This window comes from Peromyscus eremicus, chromosome 16_21 (genome assembly GCF_949786415.1).
Source record: "Peromyscus eremicus chromosome 16_21, PerEre_H2_v1, whole genome shotgun sequence".
Classification (NCBI taxonomy): domain Eukaryota; kingdom Metazoa; phylum Chordata; class Mammalia; order Rodentia; family Cricetidae; genus Peromyscus; species Peromyscus eremicus.
Window position 1 is genome coordinate 2,466,657 of NC_081432.1, and position 12,524 is coordinate 2,479,180.

The window sequence follows — 12,524 nt, forward strand, 5'->3', positions numbered from 1 at the left end:
ATTCAGACACAGCAGGAGACCTGCTTAGAAACACGCTTTTATTATCCAAATAGACCGGACTGGTGTGTCCTCTGAAGCCTCAGTCCTTGGGGGAGGGAGTCTTTGAGAGTGATGGGGGGTCTTGAGTCATAGCCTCCACATACCATGTGGGCAGGAAGGCATAGGGTGCATCCCGATGGACAGACACAGTGACTGGGCCACCAGGTTCCCAGGAGAAGAGGTGGACAAGCCTGGAGGAAGAAGGAGGAGGAGGGTGAAGCCAGAGACTGAGCTGAGATCCAGAGGTGGTGCAGAGACCTGAAGTCCTTACCTGGGGTCATCCTGGACAACTGTGCTCTGGGCAAAACCAAGGAAGGCAGCACAGAAGTTCATGCACACAGAGGGGTTCCAGCCTTCTCGGTCATTCTGGGGGGACAGAAGAGGCAGGAGACTGACTGTGGGGGTGGGAGGAGGGGACGGCAGATGGCAAAGGGACCCCGGACCTGAGGTCCTGGCACGGGGGTGGGAGGGTGGGGTGGGGTGGGGCGGCGCAGCTGTGACACCTTACCCTGACGTTTTCAAACATCTCCATGGTAGGAAAGGTCTTTAAGGAACAGACGAAACCTTCTGGGTTCCGGAAGCCAGCGACAACATGTGGGACCCCGGGGAGGAAGGACTGAGCCCACCATTTCAGAAGCTTGTGTCTGACAGGAGAGGCAAAGGGTCAGCAGGACCCCCCCCCCCAGGCAGCAGCTTTCCATCCTAGGCTCTCCTGTCCACCCCGCCCGAACCTGTAGAAGCTCCTCCACTGGCCAGGGCTGTGCATCTCCTTGGAGGTCTTGAGCTCCACATAGCAGGCGGGGGGCTGTGTGGACGGGGCCTGGGGGTCTATGCAGTCCACCTCCCCGGAGAAGAGCAGAGGGTGGTTTCCCAGGCGGCTGCGTAGCACAGAGCAGAAGGCCACGTTGGTGTTAACCTCCCCAGAGGGGTCTGGGGAGCCTCCAGGTTTGTCTGTACAAGGAGAGAAGCAGCAGGGAAGGGCTCTCGCCCTCTGAGGAAGGGGAAGGGGGCCACACAGCAGGGACAGCCCTCACCTGCACACATGTACTGCTCAAATTTGTAGCCCATGTACATGAGCTCCCGGAGGAGGGGTGGCCTAGCAAGCCTCTGAGCCCGGGCAGCTGGGGTCTCCACCTCACTCAGGTACAGTGTCCCTTGGAACCGAGAGGCTGCCAGCTGCCAGCCCTCCTGCCCTTCATATGGTGTGGTCAGCAATTTTGTCAGGTGTCCTCGCCATGTCACTGTGGCCCCTGCCAGCCAGCCTGGACCCCTGAGGGGAGAGAGTTTGGGGCTAACGGTCTGACCCAAGCCTTGGTTCAGCTGAGCCCAAGTCCCCCTAAAGGCCATCTGGCTCTCCTGACTTCAGGAGATAAAAAATGGGTCTCCAGATCAGTGTGCTGTGCCTTGCTCACCCCAGCTGGTGTCGGTGTTCCAGAACCCAGCGTAGCAAATGGTCCAACCTCTCTTGGACTTCCTCATCCCGGGGCTGGTATCTATCAGGGTATCCATCTCTGAGGTCAAAGTCCGGGCCTGGACCGTTGATGGGGGGTGGGCTGTAGTAGCGGAGGGCTCGGGCATCTCCATGGTACTGGCGTTGTGCGTCCAGGGAGAAGCAGCCCAATTCGGAAGGGCGCCGGTAGAAGGGAAAGGGTCCAGAGTACAGAGAAGGCTCTGTGCGCAGTGAGGACACTGAATGCGGGAGTTTGTTCGGAGGCTCTGCCGCCTCTGGCGTCTCAGCTTTTCTCTTGGTCCCTCTGGGCTCCATGAGGTCCTGAGATGAGAAGTGTTTGCATTTTAGAGTGGACGAGGACAGAGGGAGCCCAGCGCTGTGCAGCAACTCCCTCTCCTCATTCGAGAGCCGAGCGCCTCTTACCCATCCACGGCCACCCAAACGCGGCGAGGTTAAGAAGCTGGGGCTTAGCAGCGCGGAGGTGGCGCACACCTTTAATCCCAGCACTCGGGAGGCAGAGGCAGGTGGATCTCTGTGAGTTCGAGGCCAGCCTGGTCCACAGAGCGAGTTCCAGGACGGCCAAGGCAGAGAAACCCTGTCTCGAAAAACCAAAACAACAACAACAAAAACCCCCAAAAAAACCCGCTTGGGCTCAGAGCAAAGATCTGGTTACCTCAAAGCTCCCAACCCTGACTTCCACCTCCTCAAAGCTAAGGCGTCAGGGCAGCACGTCAAAGCCTGAGCGGGATGCAGCGGTGCAGTCGCCGCTTCTGATGACGCAACCACCGCCCTCGGGGCGGGAGGGGCGGTGGCCAGGCGGGTCTGCACCTGAAGTCGGGTCCCAGGTGGACACCGCGCGCCCGAGGCGAGCGCTCCGGACGGGAGCCAATCGGCAGCGGCGCGGGCGACGGAAGTGAGGCTGGCTCCGCCCCTCGTGCACGCGCCTTGCGTTGTCAAACTCGGGCGACCCGCCAGAGGCCCTGTCGTCATTCGTCGTCATTATTCTGCGCCGGAAGACCCTGTCTTCGGGATTCTTTTCCCGGAACCGTGGAATCCCGGGCTATGAATCGCAAGAGACAACTCCTAGCGTCGGAGGCCTTTGGAGTGAAGCGGCGGCGGGCGCCGGGGCCCGTGAGAGCGGATCCTCTGAGGGCGGGCGCAGGTAACCATGGCAACCCGGGCGCGGCGGGCCCGAGGGTACCGACCCTTGGAGGAGGACCCAGGGTAGGTAACCATGGCGACCCGGTTGCGGGGCAGCGGGCTTGCCGAGGGCTGGGGCGTCCGATCCCGGCCGGCGGCCTCTCCGGTCCCCGCACGCACCGACCTGACCCCGCGCTCCCCGACAGGGTCCGCGCGCGAGGCGGTCCGGGAGCTCGTCCAGCTGTTCCCCCGGGGGCTGTTCGAGGACGCGCTGCCGCCCATCGCGCTGAGGAGCCAAGTGTACAGTCTCCTGCCGGACAGGACGGTGGCCGACCTGCAGCTGGTGAGGAGCGCCCGGGAGGCCCTCAGCGGCCCCCTCCCGGCCCGCAGCCTCCAGGGCACTCGCCGAGTCCCCGCTCACTGCCCACCGACCCCTCGGCAGGCAGGCGTCAGGCCAAGGCGGATGCAGAGCCGCTCCCGGGGGGTGGGAGCATTGGAGGTGTGGACTGCGGGCAGACGTCAGGTCCCATCTGACAGGGAAAGGTTAAAGAGCGCAGGTGTGCTGGAGGTCGCTCCTGAAGGCCTCGGTAGCAGAATGAGTGAGGGAGAGATGTGTCTAGTGTGAACTCCCAGGTTGTCCCAGGGACCGACTAGTGGATCAAATGGAGGAAGGAAGCACGGGGTGGTTGGCTGAGTTGGAGCTGATGGATACATCCATGTACTAGACAGTTGGCCATGACGGCTGCAGATCATTCTAGGCCCTTCCATACACAAGTAAAAGTCATGAGGTGGAATGAGATCCTTAGGGAGAGCAGAGGAGCGCCGTAACCTTGTAACCAGGTTTAGAAGGTGATGAAAGCCGGGTTGTCTCTCTTCAGACAAGAACACACGGTGCGTAGGTACACAGTGTTTAAACTGCAAAGGAGTGCTTCACAGGATCACTTCCCAGTTAAATCCAGTGGACAGATTTCAGTTTCTGTTTTATTAGGACTCTTCACAAACCACTGCCTGAGTCAAAGGTTTTAAACACCATGAAAGCCTTGCTGCTGCCGGCTTCCTCCCCACACTTCCTTCTCAGCGTCCTTCACAGGGTCCTCCTGCTTAGCTTTCCCCGAACTTTGTTATGGGGTTTCTGACCCCTGGGAATAGACTGCAGACTCAAATCCAATTATATTTGAAAGATTTATTGATGAAGGCTAGCAGGACGACAATCTCTGAGCTAAACTTGAGATTGCCATTCCTTTGTTTTGTTTTGTTTTTGTTTTTGTTTTTGTTTTTGTTTTTTTTGAGATAGGGTTTCTCTATATTCACTCTGGCTGTCCTGGAACTCAGAGATCTGCCTGTCACTGCCTCTCGATTTGCTGGGATTAAAGGCCTGAGCCACCACAGCTTGGAGATTGCCATTCGAAGGGGAAGTGAGGGAAGGGTTTTTAAAGGTGAAAAACACAAGAAGAACTTGAGTATCTGCACAGCAAGCCAGGAGCTATTCTGCTTTGCCCAGATTGCAGAGTCAGGGCCACCGACAGATAGTCCTTGACTGTCTGTGTAAGCAGAGACAGAAGCCAAAGATCAATCAGTCATAACAAGTAGGTAGTCACGCCGTCCATTTCTGAATGGGGGGGGGGATGTCACTGAGTCAGGGTTACTGGGAACTTTTCTTCCAGGAACTGACACAGACAAATGGCTAGTGGGTACCAATATGGATGCCTAGCTTAAAATGGAGTTTCTTTATCCAGCACAACATCAATAAATTATTTTGGGCCAGTGAGATGGCCCAGAGGGTAAAGGGTGCTCCTCGGCGGCCCACCTGATTTCCATCTCTGGTATCCGTGTGGTGGAGGACTGCACCTCACAATTGCCCTCTGACCTCCTCATGCAGGCCACGGCACTTGCTCCTCCCAGAACATACATTTTTTTTTTTTTTTTTGCAAAAATCTATAAGAATTGCACGAGAGAAATACAAACATGTTCACATAACTTAAAGTTTTGTTTTGTTTTAAAACATGGTTTTAATTTGTAGCCCAGACTGCCTTAAACCTGAGATCTACTTCAGTCTCCCTAGTGCTGGGATTTCAGGAGCCCACCATGACACTTAACTGTTGGTTTTTGGGTTGTTTGGCACAGGGTTTCATGTAGCTCAGGCTGGCCTGGAGCTCACTTGAGTAGTTGAGGATGACCTTGAACTCTGATCCTCTTGCCTCCACTTCCTAAGTGCTGGGGTTACTGGTGTGCACCACCATGTAGGGTTTGCACCTGCCTTTAAAACATTTACAAAGAAAATACTCATGTAGGCAAACTATAGACCACGATCAGCTCCCTCCATAAATCATCTGCTGGCAGTGATCACTACTCTGACTGCTGTAACTCTCCGTTGTGTGTGTGTGTGTGTGTTCTGTGTATACTATATGTGTGTGTGTGTTCATCAAGAACAGCTTGATGGCCGGGCGGTGGTGGCGCACGCCTTTAATCCCAGCACTCGGGAGGCAGAGGCAAGCGGATCTCTGTGAGTTCGAGGCCAGCCTGGGCTACCAAGTGAGTCCCAGGAAAGGCGCAAAGCTACACAGAGAAACCCTGTCTCGAAAAACCAAAAAAAAAAAAAAAAAAAAGAACAGCTTGATTTCATGAATTTTTTGACAGTGAGATCATACTGTATGTCTTACAGTCTGTTCTTGTTGCTATAAGAACATGCCAGAGGCTGTGTAGTCTACATTAGAAACAGCAGAATTCATTTCTTACAGCTGAAAAAGCTGGGGGTCCAAGATGAAGGCCTCAGCTGGCGCAGTGTGTGCTGAGGGTCAGCTCTCCCTGCTTCCAAGACTGTGTCGTTACTGTGTCCTCAGTGGCAGAAGAGAGGACTGGGCAACTCTCCGGAGCCTCTTACCATAGGGCGTTGGTTCATGAGAGTGTGGCCCTCAAGGCATACCTTCCAGGGCCTGCTCCTTACTGCCATCGTTTTGTGGTGTTGGTGCTGGGCATCAGACTCAGAGCCTCACACATACTGGGCAAGCAAGGATTTCTGCCATGTGTTAATTACCCAGTTTCAGCAATCTGAAGAACAGACTACAACACTGTATTTATTCAATTTTTGTTGAATTGGCTGGATATTTTTAAGATTATTCCAAGTTTTTTGTAACCATAGTTAATTCACTTTTATAGGTTTCCATATAATCAGCCTATTCCAGTTTGTTCATTCTTGTGAAACGAATGTATTTTTGATTAAATTATGAATTTCATCTAAGCTTTCAAATTATATTTTCATCAGTGATCCGTTAGAAACATCTTCCTACCTCGTTTGTGACCCTCTATGTCTGGGGTTAGTAAGAGCTGTGCCCCATACCCCAGACTTCTGTTACTGTGCTTTTACTGGCTCTCTGGCTTATGTGACTTTTTGGCCAGAGAATATACACAAGATGGCGATGACCCCATGCATGGCCTGTTTTGCTAAATGTTATATATGTGTATTTGAAAAAAATAATTCAATTACTAATCTCTCTAGCTGAGGTTATAATTGAAATGCTCTATTTCTTCATTAATTATTTATTCCCTTGTTCTCTGTATTTATGAGAATTGTATTCATACACTCCTGTGATTTTCTTTTTTGGATTTGTTATTGGCTCTTTTTATTTATTTCTTTTTTTTACATTTGTGTGTGTGCGTATATGGAAGTCAGAAGATAACTAGAGGGAATCTATTCTCTCCTTGGGGAAGGGAGGGTTAAACTCAGGTCAGCAGGCTTGGAGGCAGAGTCATCTCACCAGCCCTGTCACCAGCTCTTAAAGTCTTTATCATCTCTTGTTGCTTTCTCCTGGAACTCAAATTAAATAGATGTTGATCTTCTCTTTGAACCCTTAAGGCACTTCCATGTCAGTATTTTTGGATCTCATATTATTGTATTGAACAGTTTATAATCTCCCTTAGGTTAGTAATTTGTTTAAAAAGATGTATTTTATTTGTTTGTGGCTGTGTGTGTGTGTGTGTGTGTATATGTATGTATGTATGTATGTATGTATGTATGTATGTATGTATGTATGTATGTATGTACATGTGTGTGTACCCTCAGAGGCCAGAAGAGGGCACTGGATCCCTGGAGCTGGGGAGTTACAGATGGTTGTGAGCCACCAGACATGGTAACTGAATTTGGGTGCTCTGCAGAAGCAGCAAATATCCACCGAGCATCTCCCCAGCCCCAGATTAACAGATCTCATTCAGATGTAGTAATGCATTCCACACAGTCACTGAGGTCTTCATTCATTGACTTCACTTCTCAGTTTTAAATTCTCTGCTGGGACTTCTTATTTTGTTTTGTTTTTGAGACAGAGTCTCATTCTGCAGCCCTGGAAGGCCTGGAACTCACTGTGTAGACCAGGTTACCCTTGAACTCAGAGATCCACTTGCCTCTCCCTCTGAGTGCTGGGATTAAAGGTGTGCGCCACCATAACTGGCTGGGATGTGTTTAAACCTTCACCCTTTTTTTCCCTAAAGATTATTTTGTATTTTATTATTATTTTTGGCCATGTATAGTGGCATATGTCTTTAATCCCAGCACTCTGGAGGCAGAGGTAGGTGGATCTCTAGGTTTGAGGCCAACCTGGGCTACATACTGATATTCTATTTCCAAATTATTTATTTACTTATTGTGCATTTGTCTGTGTGTGCATATGCCACGGTGCATGTGGGGAAGTCAGAGGATAACTTGTGGGGTTAAGTTCTCTCTCCCACCATGTGGATCCCAGGGACTGGACTCGGGTTCTCAGGTTCTGCAGCAGCAACCTTACTCACTGAGCCGTCTCCCAGCCCTAAGCTTGCTTTGTCTTCCTATCATCGCCTACCAGTAGTTTCTCAGCCTGGCTTTTTGTGTTTCAGCATTAGTGGCATAATTGTTTTTTTGTTTGTTTGTTTGTTTGTTTTTTGTTTTAATTTTGAATAAGATAGTCTTTTATACTTAACAAAGTTGTGTGTCCTGCTAGGGTTGGTAGGGTGGTTTCATATGTTAAGATAGTCTTTTGGACTTAGCATAGTTGTGTGTCTTGCTAGGGTGTGACATGGTGATTTCATGTGTTCTTACAGTGTGTAGTCACCAGGTTTAGAAAAATCAGTATTTACATTTCCATTTATCATTTACTCATGTCAAGAACCTTAAAACACCTCTCTTTTAGTTCTTTCTAAAATGCCTAATAAATTATATATTATGTAATCGGGTGTTTCTCTCCTACCTGCCTGTTCCCAAATAGCTGGTAGCTGCTTCCTGAATAATTGACTCGGAGGCTTAATATTACTTATAAATGCTTTGTCGATGGCTCAGGCTTGTTACTAGCTAACTCTTACACTTAAATTAACCCATATTTCTATTATGCTTTGCCGTGTGGCTCATGGCTTGTTACCTCATTTTCTACATGTGCTACTTGCCCGGGCCTTTCCCTGACTCTGCCCTTCTTCCTTCCATCATTGTCTCTGCTTCACGCTATCTTGCCCAATCTCTTCTTGCCCTGCTATCGGCCAATCAGTTTTTTATTAACAATGAGCATAATCTACAGCAATATTAGCCAGGTTCTGTGGTTCAGATCTGTAACTCTGGCCCTCAGAAGGCTGAGTCAGAAGGATCCCGGTGGGTGACAGAGAAACTGTGTTTCAAAAACAAAACAAGGGCTGGAGAGATGGCTCAGAGGTTAAGAGCACTGACTGTTCTTCCAGAGGTCCTGAGTTCAATTCCCAGCAACCACATGGTGGCTCACAACCATCTATAATGAGATCTGGTGCCCTCGTCTGGCCTGCAGGCATACATGCTGTATACATAATAAATAAATCTTAAAAAAGTTAAAATATTAAAAAAAAAAAACAAAAAAAAACCCAAACAGTCCAAAGCATCATGAAGTATCATAAGTATACTCACCCCTCTGTGCTTTGAGAAGACACATTCCTGCTACATAGCGGTATAATTAAAGATGGCCCTTTTGATAATCCCGTGGTTGCATGTCTTCTGAGCTTTGCTTTGTGTGTGCCAAGTTATTTTTGTCCATGTGCTGGGCAGATTTGCTCAGATCGGCAAACGCCCCTCGGTGTTTCCTTTCTCTCTGAGTCTTTGTTTGCTCTACTCTATCTGTCTGGTAATTCCTCTGATCTTGTGAACTTTTTAATGCTTAAGCAAAACTTTTTTTTGTTGTTGTTTTGAGACAAGGTCTCACTTTGTAGCTCTGGCTAGCCTGGAACTTAGCTCTGTAGACCAGGCTGACCTCAAACTCACAGAAGTCCACCTGCCTCTGCCTCCGAGTGCTGAGATTAAAAGTGTGCCCTATACCTTCATCACTATTTAATGTAGTAAGTGATAAGGTCTTAGAAAATGATTATAGTGATTGTTTGACAACTCATAAGGCTGACATGTGAGAGGTAGGTGACTCGTTGGGAAAGGCTGCTGGATGGTCCACCTGAATGTCTCAATTCATGGTAAATGTCCTAATCCCACCATACGCACGCACACACGGGCAGTCGGACTCCCTGCCCCAGTGCTCAGCTTGTCTTACCATGTCTTTCTTTCCACTCTCATCTCTGGGACAGAAGGAGCTTCAAGAGCGGGGAGAGATCAAGGTCATCCAGCTAGGCTTTGACTTGGACGCCCATGGAATTATCTTCACTGAAGACTACAGGACCAGAGTATGTGTGTGTGTGTGTGTGTGTGTGTGTGTGTGTGTGTGTGTGTGCATGTGTGTGTGTGTGTGTGTGTGTGTATGAGAGATAGAGAGAGAGAGAGAGAGAGAGAGAGAGAGAGAGAGAGAGAGAGAGAGAGATGGGCAGGGAAGTTGGGCATAAAAATAACAAAAGGACCATCATCTCTAGCCTACATCTCATAAACAGGGCACAGAGCTCTGGTAAGTGGTAAGATAGGGGGAGGGAGAGGAGGAAGCATGAGGAGGAAGTAGGGGAAAGGGTTTGAGAAGTGGAAGGACCAGGGGAGAGGAGTCAGGAAGAGGATGCTGTCCTGGGGATGAAGTGGGTAGAGGACCACAGTGGAGGGTGAGGTCACGCTGGTCACAGGCATCAACTCTGCTTCCAGGTCCTCAAGGCCTGCGATGGCCGGCCATGTGCCGCGGCGGTGCAGAAGTTTCTGGCCTCGGTGCTACCAGCCTGTGGGGACCTTAGTTTCCAGCAGGACCAGATGACACAGACGTATGGCTTCAGGGATCCGGAGATCACGTGAGATGTGGTGGGGTCAATAGGTCAAGCCTCTGCAGCTCCATTCTTTCTGCCCTCCGTCTCTCTCCTCCTCAGTGAGCCGCCTTTTCTGTTTAGTGCCGTGTGCTTCAGGAGGACAGGCCTTGGGGAGAGCCTTGGAGTGGAGGCTGGCAGAGCTAGAGGCTTCTAGATACTGAGCCCTAGCAGGAGTACTGACCAAGGTCTCAGCACAAAAGGATTCTGGGGCACCACACCTAAGTCTGGCCTCCTGCTTCCTAACTTACTGATCTCCCCTGGGAAGTGGTAGGGGCTGAGTGGGGAGAGTTTATAGGTTATGGCGGCCCTGAGAGGACCCTCCCTCCTCAGGCACATCTCAGGGCCTGTGGTCAGGGAAGCCTCCCAAGGAAGCTGTTTAATCAACAAGCAATTATCACAGAGGAACGGGGCTGGCTTGGTGAGTGGCGCTGTGCAGGCCTGAGGACCTGTGAGCTCCAGTCCCGCAACCACATAAACTGAGCACAGCGGGTGTCTGTAACCCCAGTGCTGAAGGGCAGAGGCAAGTGGATCTCTGAGTTCAGCCTGTTCAACATAGTGAGTTCCAGGACAGCCAGGGCTACATAGAAAGACACTGTCTCAAAAAAATAAAAGGGGGCTGGAGAGATGGCTCAGTGGTTAAGAGCACTGGCTGCTCTTCCAGAGGTCCTGAGTTCAATTCCTACCATCCACAAAATGGCTCACACCATCTGTAACTCCAATCTCAGGGGATCTAATACCCTCTTCTGGCCTCCACAGACACTGCATGCATGTGGTATACATGTAGTCAAAACACCTGCATGCCTACAACAAAAATGTTTTTAAAAAGGTTGAGGGTGATTGCACATACTTGATGTAAACCTGTGGCCTCCATGTGCTTGTGTGCGCACACACACACACACACACACACACACACACACACACACACACGAGGTTACAGAGAAGAAAACACAGAGGGATGCTCAGGCAGGGATGCTGGAGCCGGCAGGGTAAGTGGGCCCCACCTTGGGTTGCCTGTTTCTGGACACTTAGTGTCCCCACGTCAGCGGTCGGGGTGCAGTTCTCAGAGCTGGCTGCATCGTCCTGGCCTCCCTTCCACCACCTGCAGGCACCTGGTAAATGCTGGCGTCCTCACCGTCCGAGATGCTGGGAGCTGGTGGCTGGCCGTGCCTGGAGCTGGGAGATTCATTAAGTGCTTTGTTAAAGGTATGGTGTCTACTGCACAAGTCCTCAGTACCTCAAGAACACCTTTTGGGGGTCTTTAGGTCTCCATGTCTGACTCACCTCTTCCTTTCCCTGGGCCACCTCTCCTCCAGGGCGCCAGGCTGTACTCAGCATGGTACGAAAGGCCAAGTACCGGGAGCTTCTCCTGTCGGAGCTCCTGGGCCGTAGGCCCCCTTCAGCAGTGCGGCTCGGCCTTGCCTACCATGTGCACGACCTCATCGGAGCCCAGCTGGTGGACTGGTGAGTCTAGTCCTGAATCTCAGGAAAGTTGCAGTGGCCCAAGGTTGGGTGTCCCCGGTCATTCTTCATTCTCTAGTGAGACCCGGTTCCTCTCATCTTTTCTGGGACTCAGGAGCACACTGTGCTAAGTTCACACTTTGGGCCTAGGCAGCTGACTCCAGTCTTGTCTTTCTCTTACACAGTGTTCCCACCAGTTCTGGAACCCTCCTTCGCCTGCCAGATACGTGAGGAGTCGGCTCTTGAACTCTTCAACTCACTGAGTGGGGTTCCTGGAAGTGCTGCCCCAGGGTGGCTGAGCGGGTCACCAGGATGGGCGCCAGGCTCTGCTGCTACAAGCTGGGGCTCCGACCTGAGCTGGGCTGTGTGCACAGCAGCTCTGCGCTTCTGTGGCTGGGGAGCCAGGAGCCGTGCCAAGGGGATAGGAAGGTGGGGTTGCCGGGGATACTGGTGAAGGGAGCAGAAAGCTCTGCCCTCTGTGTCTGATTGAAATTGCCAAATAAAATAGTGTGCCTGTGCTTCTTCTCGGGCTCCTTTGTCTAGTGGGACATGTGTGCAGGTGTCTTTGTGGATAGGGTGAAGCCACAGTTAGGGCTGAGCATTTTGTCATAGTTCAGAGAGAGAACAAGGGTTACTCAGGCCATTTTCCTTGTGGGGGTGAGGGTGTACCCCATCTTTTGAACCACAGGCTTTCTGTTAGAGCCTATACCAAGCAGAAGACCATTTCAGTCTGTCTTGAATGTAAGAGGCAAGGGTTTCCAAAGCCATTCTTGTTTTGTTAGGAACTTCAACTGTCCTGTCCATGTGCCATGTTGGAGCTGTACAGACTCACACATGGGCAAGCACACGTGCATGTACACACACTCACACACTCACACACTCACACACAGTTAAGGGAGGTGCCTGGGCAAGCACACGTGCATGTACACACACTCACACACTCACACACAGTTAAGGGAGGTGCCTGGGCAAGCACACGTGCATGTACACACACTCACACACTCACACACTCACACACTCACATACTCACACACTCATACTCAGTTAAGGGGGGTGCCTGGTACTGGGAATAAACAAGATTCATTTTGGGGCCAAGATTTCTTCAGAGACCCTGATGTCTGGGCTGTTTCCCCAGCACTGGGCCTAGGGCCAGTTGCGATTCTTGGCCATCACGTGGTTTCCCGGCTCATCTGGGTGAGGGGAGGAGCAAGGTCCAGAGTCAAACTGCCCCAAC

At 51.0% G+C, this 12,524-nt stretch overlaps 2 protein-coding genes across 5 annotated transcripts; one reads left to right on the forward strand and one right to left on the reverse strand.

The window, feature by feature from the left end:
* Window positions 1-18: 18 nt before the first annotated feature.
* On the reverse strand, window positions 19-2,424 carry Dxo (decapping exoribonuclease). 3 transcript variants are annotated; one of them, XM_059281279.1, is made up of 7 exons: window positions 2,163-2,424; window positions 1,452-1,810; window positions 1,074-1,309; window positions 771-990; window positions 548-683; window positions 311-405; window positions 19-230 (listed from the first exon to the last, which is right to left on the reverse strand). In XM_059281279.1, the coding sequence occupies exons 2-7, from the start codon at window positions 1,802-1,804 to the stop codon at window positions 80-82; spliced, it is 1,191 nt and encodes a 396-aa protein (XP_059137262.1). In that variant the 5' UTR covers window positions 1,805-1,810; window positions 2,163-2,424; the 3' UTR covers window positions 19-79. The 3 variants fall into 3 exon arrangements, with proteins under 3 accessions (XP_059137262.1, XP_059137263.1, XP_059137265.1); XM_059281280.1 differs by lacking the exon at window positions 2,163-2,424 and adding an exon at window positions 1,913-1,960; XM_059281282.1 differs by lacking the exon at window positions 2,163-2,424 and having other exon boundaries at window positions 1,074-1,338; window positions 1,438-1,623.
* Stk19 (serine/threonine kinase 19) lies at window positions 2,343-11,808 on the forward strand. Of its 2 annotated transcripts, none has more exons than XM_059281284.1 (7): window positions 2,343-2,651; window positions 2,836-2,972; window positions 9,185-9,277; window positions 9,678-9,817; window positions 10,938-11,035; window positions 11,146-11,293; window positions 11,476-11,808. In XM_059281284.1, exons 1-7 carry the CDS (start codon window positions 2,552-2,554, stop codon window positions 11,519-11,521), a joined length of 762 nt encoding a protein of 253 aa, XP_059137267.1. In that variant the 5' UTR covers window positions 2,343-2,551; the 3' UTR covers window positions 11,522-11,808. The 2 variants fall into 2 exon arrangements, with proteins under 2 accessions (XP_059137267.1, XP_059137266.1); XM_059281283.1 differs by having other exon boundaries at window positions 2,450-2,651; window positions 9,182-9,277.
* Window positions 11,809-12,524: the final 716 nt, after the last annotated feature.